Source organism: Babylonia areolata, chromosome 21 (genome assembly GCF_041734735.1).
Source record: "Babylonia areolata isolate BAREFJ2019XMU chromosome 21, ASM4173473v1, whole genome shotgun sequence".
In the NCBI taxonomy this organism is placed as follows: Eukaryota; Metazoa; Mollusca; class Gastropoda; order Neogastropoda; family Buccinidae; genus Babylonia; species Babylonia areolata.
In genome coordinates, this window is record NC_134896.1 from 29,672,166 (window position 1) to 29,681,984 (window position 9,819).

The 9,819-nt window shown below is 37.0% G+C and overlaps 1 protein-coding gene across 3 annotated transcripts; it reads left to right on the forward strand.

Annotated features, from left to right (window-relative positions):
- Positions 1 to 353: 353 nt before the first annotated feature.
- LOC143295842 (serine palmitoyltransferase small subunit A-like) lies at positions 354 to 9,626 on the forward strand. Of its 3 annotated transcripts, none has more exons than XM_076607493.1 (3): positions 354 to 416; positions 1,544 to 1,688; positions 5,898 to 9,626. In XM_076607493.1, the coding sequence occupies exons 2-3, from the start codon at positions 1,571 to 1,573 to the stop codon at positions 6,005 to 6,007; spliced, it is 228 nt and encodes a 75-aa protein (XP_076463608.1). In that variant the 5' UTR covers positions 354 to 416; positions 1,544 to 1,570; the 3' UTR covers positions 6,008 to 9,626. The 3 variants fall into 3 exon arrangements, with proteins under 3 accessions (XP_076463608.1, XP_076463605.1, XP_076463607.1); XM_076607490.1 differs by having other exon boundaries at positions 387 to 526; positions 1,285 to 1,688; XM_076607492.1 differs by having other exon boundaries at positions 387 to 526.
- Positions 9,627 to 9,819: the final 193 nt, after the last annotated feature.

Consider the following 9,819-nt stretch of genomic DNA (forward strand, 5'->3'; position numbering starts at 1 on the left):
TGACCACTGAGACTCAGTGATTATTGACGCTTCCTTCTGTATAAAAGAAAAAAAGAAGAAGAAAGAAGTAATATGGGCTTGGGTTTATCATTCAACACACACACACACAGACTTGACTGACTGAAAACTGAAAATTTACTACTAAAAGTTTGTTTTGAAGCGGGGATGTGAGAACACAGGAGAGACCGGATTTCTGATCAAAGTGTGGACTCGGCAACTAATCAAAGAGAGGGATAATGATCCGACTGTGCAGTTGGCAACTAACAACGAGACAAACAAACAAACAAACAAAAAATTGCAAAATAAAAATCGCAATGATTTCATACGCCTATGTCATCAACTCCGAACCTCACTCTCATCCATGAATCACACGCGTTAAAAGACTGCACAGAGATGCGCAACGCTTGCGCCATTGGGTGAGTGGAGCTGGCGAAGGAACGTGTGTTTCCTGTTTGATTGTGAAAGGCCACGAGTACAAACACTCTGTCTTTGGGTCCTATCTTTGAAACTGCCGGTTCGCTTGTAGGTGAGTGGGTGCACGCCATTTTATATTTTTAAAAACAAAGACTAGCTGGGCTCAGTGAATGCCAACGAATTTCAGCAGATGCTGCACATTTGTTACGCAAGTTACGACCTGTATGGAAATACGTGATGATATACTGGTCTAGATACGGCAAGTTTAACTTAGAACTTTTATGTGGACTACGTCGGGTCGGCGTAAGATCAAAGCACAGAAGAGCGTTGCTGAGGCAAAGCAAAATGGTCACGAAGACTTGAACATCATGAAGTGGTAGAGAAAGGGGGCGGGGTGGGATAGTGTGAGCAGTATGTCAACTGTGTTTTAGTTATTATTGTAGTCTGATGTGTCTACATCGTTTCTGATAAGGGTTTGTTTTTTTGGGTTTTTTTACATTTATGAAGTTTCAGCATACAATTAGTCCTATGTAATACCATTATTGATAAGATGTTTGGCAGGCCTTCCATTGTGTATACTGTGCATGATGCTAGTGAATGGGAGTTTGGTATACATACAATGATACGTGTATAGATCTTTATCACAATTTGTGTGTGTGTGGGTGCACACGCATGCATCCATAGCTGATATGTAATGGTGAATTTTTTGTTTTGCTTTTGTTTTTTAGTTAAGTACATTGTTTATATGTGCGTCAGTTTAATATAGTATTAGCACGTTACCTACTAAATAGAATGTGAGAGAGGGAGAGGTTCACATGAACTGTGAAAACTTCAAATTTAATACAAGCAATGTTAAAATTTAACTTTCAGATTCACTTCAAGCAGTTGACCAGCACACTCCACGATACAGATCTTCTGTTGTGAGGCTGGGGACTTACCACAGTGTGCTGCAGTCTGTACATGGCCCAAACTTATCCGTGAAGGCGCTTGTGAAAGGAATTTGTGAGCATGTTTTGAACACATTATGACTGTTGCATAATTTATACTTGCCAACGACAAGTGTCCGAGTCATTATTCTTGTTTTGTTGCTGTCGTCATCAGCGTATGCTAAAAGAGTTTCCATCATCAGTCTGATCACACGAAGCACAACGTCACCATGATTCCCGGTTTTGGTCTGATGAAGCGAGCCTGGATGTTTATTCGCTGGTGCTATTTCCAGTTCGCCATCCACACCTGTGTCTCCATGTTGGAGCCTGTGGAGGAGAGAGTGTTGAGTATCCTTTCTGAACATTGTTTCATTAGTGTACACTGTCTGTATTTAAGTGTTGCTTTAGTTTGTCTTGAAATAATCATTTTGCTTTCAGACAAAGTATCCTTTCTGCAAATCATACTTGTTTGAGTATGACGTGTACAAGGGTAATTGTTAGCATCCATTACTTAGCTCTACTACTTGTGAGCACATGTGTATACTTTTTGAAAATAGTTTATTTTGGGGTAGAGTGTTACATCTGGATAGTTTGTACTGTATGCAAACATCTTTTGCTGAGTGTTAATCCAGATAGTTTTACTGTGTTACATGTGTATGAAAACATTTTGTGTTGAGTAATATAAGTAAGGCTACTTTCTGGAAGAACTTTTGTCATGGGTGTATGTCTGGTTGAGAGAGGGGGAGTGGGGGGAGTGTTCTTGTGTGAAACATTGTGTTAATACCTCCCACAATCTCTGCAAATATGCACACATTAACTTAAATCAGTTAATTGTGTACACATAAGTGCATATGTTCAATATGTGTGTGTGACTGTTTTATCAAAAAGTTCCTGACTGTGTCAAAGCATGTGTTGTGCTGGGCGACACTGTGCTGTGTGTTTTGTTGTACTGGTAGGAACCTGACCAGTGTTTTAGAATGTACGCATAGATTGTTGAAAGATTTGGGGAACCAGATTGTCCATTTTCAATCCCCTCTCCACATAGCCACACCCAAGTTTCTTCTATTGTTGTTACACTCCGTCCACAGAGAACTATCGTGTGTCATCAGTGTTAGGGTGCCATGAGGCCACACACAAGAAGTGATCCAGCGCTGCTGCTGAGTCACTGTGGTTCTGTTCAGTCGTGCCTGTTCTGATTCAGCATTCGCTGGACATCAACTACCTACGACTGTTCTGTTCAGTTCAGCTACTCAAGGAGGCATCACTGCGTTCAGACAAATCCATATACGCTACACCACATCTGTTAAGCAGATGACTGACCACCAGCAGCTTAACCCTTCACACTTAGTCACCCACCACCCCCCTCTGAAAACAGAGTATGACTGCCTACATGGTGGGAATGGAAAAAAAAGATGATCAAACACGTAAAAGCCCACTCATGTAAACAAGTGAACGTGGGAGTCGCAGCCCATGAACAAAAAATTTTTTTAAGTTTAGTCACGCCTTGAGGGAAAATAAAATGAAATAAAATAATATACATAAATGAATAGATAATTAATGAAATGAATGAATTGATTGTTAGAATAGTAAATAAAAACAGAAACAGAAAATAAAAGATAAATAGATTGAAAAAAAAAAAGAAAGAATAAAGAATAAAGAAAAAAAATTATGAATAGTAATATGAATAACAGTAATGATAATAATAACAAGCAGACAAGTGTAATTTAACACACAAATATGTACAGACACACACACACACACACACACACACACACACACACACACACACACACACACACACACACACATACACACACACACACACACACACACACATGATATGCAACAAGTATGCAATCTCACAGACATGAAAACACAATGAAATGTACACAGGCCCCAGCACTACACATAAAAGCATATGAGCCTCTCATCCTGTTCTACAAGAACATGATGACAGTCATTTGATTCTGGTGTATGAAGATGGATAGAGTGTGTCAGGAATCAGTGTTATAGAATTGAATTTTATAAAAAGAAAGAAGACAAAACAAACCTATTAATTTCACTGGTTGAAATATATTAAAATTTGAGATGATGATGATATATTGATAATGAGAGAATGATAAAAAATGTTTATGAAAACAAATTATTTGTCCCTGAATTGTTGCTTGAAGGAAGATAGACAGATAGCACCTGTCCTTGGTCGGAGATCAAACTCTGGGTGCTTTTCAAACACAATGTCATTTGCACAAAAGGCTGCCTACCGTGGTAGAGCCGACTGACTACTGCCATTGGGTGCTTATCATTTGGTTCCTGCATCATTCAGTTAGATTGCAGGCATGCACACATACACATACCCAGACAGACATATAATATTTTTACGTATATGACGTCTAGTTTTTTTTAAAATTTTCCCCACCTTTTTGGCAGCCATACTCCATTTTGGTGTACACGTATGGCTGAAAGATAGATGGACTTTTTTCGTCATGCCATATTTAGGCATTAGTATGCTATTTTCTGAGGCAGCATGGACCAAATACTTTCCAGTTTCTGGAACTTTCTGAGTACTGGCCTCAGTTGCAGCATCTCTCACTGAGCATATTTCGATGTATGAGAATGCATCATGACAGTATATATTTATATATATATATAAAATCTACTCTGCCAAGAATTCAGGACCATGTTGGTCTACAGACATATTGAATCAGGTGAAGAGATGGTAACAGAATCGTTCCTGGAAACCTGTGGTTTAATCACACATACTTAACCGTGACCCAACTAGTGCAGACTCCGGCAGGGGTCTGACATTCCTGTCCTGTGCAAACTACTATCCGCCTATGCGGAGAAAATGAGAGAACTACTGTGGTTTGAAACTGAACCCTTCAGGTCGACATCTGGTGCATGAAGCACCAAGTTCTTGTGTCAGTTGTGATTAAAAAAATATATATATATATATTAGTGAAGCTCAAGGTGCATATTGTTAGAAGTTTGACTGTCCTTTACAAATCTTTATCTTCATGAGTAAAACAAGACCCCCCCCCAAAAAAAAAAAAAAAAAAAAGAAAGAAAAAAAGCCTCTCCACCTTCTCCCTCCCAGAAAAGACACACACACAAAAATATTTTACTGGTAGTTATTGGATTTTTTTTTTTTTTTTTTTTTTTTTTTTTAATCATTGTTTTGCAGTAAAGATATCCTCCTCCTCACTTCCCCTCTGATGCCCTCCTACACACACACACACACACACACACACATGCACATACACACAACTCTCTCTCTCTCACTGTCTCTCTCACACACACATAGACAGACAGACAAACAGGTCTATAAGAATATTCGTGGACCTGGTTGTATGACTATATTTTGCTGGCACTTTTAGTAGGTCAGTAGGTCTCAGAGCTAAATGTGTTCCTTTATCATGGGATCAACACTGATTTCCATTCTTGAACATTAAGTATTGCCACAATTGATATTATAGTTAAGATATCATTTCATAATGGTAAACCTATCAAATTTGCTCCAAAGTGGGAAAATCTAAACATCTGGGGGCATTTAGCATGTACAGCCCAACAATGGCTGAGATTGTTAGTTTGTTGCACTTTGACATCTAAGTGCTGGAATGCATCACGAGGTATATGTATGGATTTTGTGCGTTGTCAAAAGGTGTGGTCTTTACATGGTGAGCTATAAATCATTTCCTTCCTATTCTCTGTGTGAATTTGATCTCTTATTTCTGCTCTGTTGAAATATTATTATTATTATTTATTATTTTTTTAATTAATTTTTTTTACTTGTTACAGTTATTTTTAAAATGTAGTTTTGTATAGTTTTTGCAGGACAAATAAGGTTGTCTCAACTTCGTGGGGTGTAATTTGTAAATCTTGTCAGTCTGTTTTTGTGTGCATGTTTTTATGCATGATCATCATGTGTTTGTGCCTCTGTGTGTGTGTGTGTGTGTGTGTGAGAGAGAGAAAGAGAGAGAGAGTGAGAGAGTGTTGGTGTGTGTGCTCATATTTGATGTACATTATACTTGAAAATATATATATTCACACACGTGTTGACTGTGGTAAAACTAAAAGGATGGAGGCTCTTTGTACAAGAAAGATGCCTCAGAAGCAACAGCAGATCTGTGCAAACAGTGCATATTATATATGCTATATATAGTTGTTCTTTCTTAGCAGTATCACAATGAGTACACAGATGGCTGATGAAGATTTTTTTTATCTTAAAATTCATATTTTGTGTCTTTTAAAGTTTGTTCACTATTTTGTAAGTTTATCCAGCTGTCAGCCAGTTTGGGTTTGTTTTTTTTGTTTGGTTGGTTTGTTTCTTTTTATAGTCCCTACATTTTACCACCCTGATGAAAGTATTAAGTATTTTCATTGATTAACATTCATGTTTGGAAAGAGCGGCCAAAGGGAAAAAAACACAGAGAATGAAAGAGAGAGAGAGAGAGAGAAGGATGGTGAGAGACATATATATATATATAATATATGTATGTATTACACCTGATGGAGATTGAATCCAGTACATGTGCGATCACTCCTTAACTGCGGCTGCAGTCTCGCTGTTGGTGGCCATGGTGTTGATGGTGAGTTACGTGACCATCACCTACCTGCCGGGTCACCTCATCATGCTCTTCTCCTTCACACGCTACATACTGGGCGTATGACACTTCCCCCCTGCCAAGTCCCGTGTGTGAGGGCACCTTTAGTCGTCAAAATGTGTTTGGATGACCGCCTTAAGGGTTTTGATTATGAATAATGCTCTGTCAGATGTCACTTATTTAAAGATCTTGCTTCCGCGAAGTCAGGTATATATTGATATTTAGTTGGCTTTTTTTTATTTTTTTTTTATACATTTTTTCTTAAGGCCCTGATTTGAATAACTTTGGATTTTTTATTACTTTGCCATTGTTTAAAATGTGCTTTAATTACACATACATAACAGTTACGTTGCCATTGTTTAAATTGTGTTTTAATTACACATACTTAGTGACCCACTGGTGCACACTCCGGCAGAGGTCTGGATTCTTGTCATGTCCAAACTACTAGTCCGCTATGTAATCAGTTTGTATATAATTTTTTTAAAAATTTATAATCATTTTCAGAGTTAGATATATTTGGTTTTTATTTGTGTATGTTCATACATGGAAAGCTTATTTCTATCATTTCTTCAAGGAAAACGAAATTTGCTTTCAACTGCCAAGTGCAGAGCTCTGAGAGGGAGGCTGGCTATTGTAGTACACGGGATGTGTCTATATCTTTATTTGCTTTTGCGAAGTTCTGTCTGTTATTTACTTCTGACTGCTCTCCCGCCAAGTCTCTGTCCACATCAGGCAGCAAGCTTTGCTCTGCAGCACAGCCGGTTAGCTGACTAACCAGTGATTGGATTTATGTGTGTCAGCTGATCATTCCCTTGTCAGTCATTTCTAGTTCAGGTATTTCTTCCCAGTTTGTGTCTCACTCTCTGTATGGTTGTTGCGCAGAGGATATTGTTGGACCTCAGTCCGTAGTTCATTGATTTGTTGTTGTTTTTGTCACCTACGCCAAAAAGAAGAAAATAAAGAAGAATCACAAAGATGATGTTGTGAACAATAATGTCAAAGTTGTTTTAAGGAATTTGTATTTGAACGAGCCGAAAGAGCAGATAGGATGTTAACATTATTCTTTTCTTTTTTTTTCTTCTTCGAAAGGTCAGAATTATGCTAGTGGCCCAGATAGTGGAACATTAGAAAAGAGTCTGTCTTTTCATGTGGACCGAGTCTGAAATCTGTTGGAACACTTTTGTTTCTTTATTACATCTGGCATGGAGGTTATGTGGGCCAGACAATGGAACACAGAAAAGATATATATATTTTGTTATATATAGATATATATATGTTTTTGCATACCAGTTTGAATGAACAAAGTGATAGGACAAAATAGTCACCACTGGCCCTGGAAACTTGACTTTAACAAAGGTAATGTTTGCATGAAAAATCAGCTGGTGTTAAAACTTTTTAACATCAGAATTGATAATTTCATGAAACTTTTTATTTATTTATTTTATTTTTACCTGCTTTTATCGCTGGTGATTTTGGACTTTGTGGTTTTGGTTCAGATCATAAACAAACTGACCGTGAATGTCTTCTTTGCTCCACAGCCTGATACTGTTGAGCACAGCAGAAAACAAAAATCTTGCTCTTTTTTTTTTTTTTCAAATGCATGTGAAAACAAAAATCAATCAAAATAAATAAATGTCTGTCTGTTAAATTTACACTGAAAACAAAAGTCAATCAAAAATAAATCAATCTGTTAAATTTACATTTTCTTCAGCTGTTCACACTGTATTGGGTCTTTGAATCCTGCTCTCGCTAATCAGTCTTCTTTACCATGAATGTGTGGAACTGTGCTGTAATGTTTGGAATACTGGCTGGCGAACATGATAGTCAAGTTGTGTGCATTACCATTGTGTGGTTTTGTGGTTCAAATATCGTCAGAATGTTGAAGGGTTAGGACGAAGATTTTTTTCCCCCAGCTACTCTAACAGGTGAGGAGCAGCTGAAAGAAGAGTACTGTGGCAGAGCAGTACCTGTGGTTTAAGCAGCTGTGTTCAACACGGCTCAGCTCCTTCACAAGGAAGATACAGCATCCGCCTATCACCAGACTCTTAAGATTATGGAATTTCTTTTTTTCTTCTTAATTGTTGGGAAATATATATTTATATATGATCTATTTTCATGGGTTGGTGATTGAGCCCAGCATGGTGCAACTCATGGCGTATTGGTTATGTTTGTATCTATTTTGAGGTGTCTTGGGTTCAGTCCCACTTCTGACATCATTTTCCCTTTCCTCTAGTGTGATTTGTAAAAGAGCTGTGTTTCTTTCGTATTGTTCAGACCATAGAAATGAAAAATATATGTGATTGATTTTTTTATTCAATTTTTTGAAATTTTTATTTGCTGAGCTGGCCCTTCCACTTTGTGATTGATTCTATATTGTGTTGTCTGTTGATCCCGAGTGGGTGTGTTGTTCAGTATGTGTAATTCTTGAAATGTTATTTGTGAAAAGTGTTTTTGTTGCGTTCAGGTTATGTGCAATGTTTGTAAAGTGTTGATGAACTTGATGATATTCAGTGTGTATTTTTCAGTGCATGAGTGAATGCAAGTGGTGCACTTAAGCCACAATATTGGTCAATTCATGGTTCTCGGGATTGGCAGAGCTTTTATATCGATAGTATAATGATATTATAAGGAAATCTTTTTCAGAATTATACATTTATATATTTCAACCAAATAACATATTTTCTGCATTAAAAACAAAAAAAAAGAAAGCAAAAAAACCAAAAGAACCCCCCAAAACATGGCAGTCATTTTTTTGTTTTCAATTATGAAGTTGGACCTCTGACCTTCACTTCTTCGCTCTGTTTCAAAGTCGGGGGTGGTGGGGATTGGGAGTAGGGGGATGATTGCTGATCTTTACAACAGATGAGTTCACATCTGCGTTTCCAAACTGGAATAGATTTTTGAATAAGAAGGAAAATGGGTTCTAGAATAGATTTTTTTAATATGAACAGGTGTGACTGTGGTATCTTTTGCTCACTGTTACTGGACAGCTTAGGGAGAATGCATTAATATGCTAGTTTTTGTTTTTTATACTGAAATTGTGAAAAGTCTTTTTACCGATATTGAAATGCAGTGAAATAAAAGCACTTCAAGATTTTCTTTAAAAAGCACACTAGACTGAGTGCGCTACTTTTAAACAATTTACAAAGAAATACTTATCCGGTTACTACGCAACTATAAAATTGCATATATATTGTACCCGTCTCATTTTGTATTACAGATTGCAGATGCTGTGCTTTTGTTTGTATCGGTTTTTATCATTGTCTTTCTGAGGAAGCGTAAAGCAAATTTGCAAGTCTGTTTTTAAAGCTGTCATCCGTTAGTTCATGTGTGTTCAGAGGGTTGGATGCTGTGCAGGGATGCTAGCAGTTCGCTACTGTTGGTGTTTTTACCTCTTTTTTTTTTCTTTCTTTTTTGGGGGGGTTCTCTTTATATTGATGCTCTTGCCAGCTTTACTGATTGATGATGAAATGAAATGTGTTCACATTTCTATTTTTCTTTTCTGAACATTTTTTAAGGGTAATTATTTCAAATATGCTGGATATTTGCATGACTTACCTCCTTGGCAGTGATTTGCATAAAGTCTTTTTCTTTTTTTGTTGTTGGTAACATTGTGAGGTTATTTCATTTGTTTGGGATTGGTTTTGAATGAAATATGGATTATTAAACAGAAACAAGAAATGTTGCCTGTTTCTCAGTATTTTGTTTCTCATCGTTTTACCATTCATTTTATCAAAAAAACTTAAGAATGCAAATTCCATAAATGGAATAATACAGGTGCAACTTTCAGAGGGATATTTTTAAAACAGATAAAACACACACTTTTTTTAAATGTATGTATAACAATTATTCTTGTATCACATGATTTCTCATTAAAA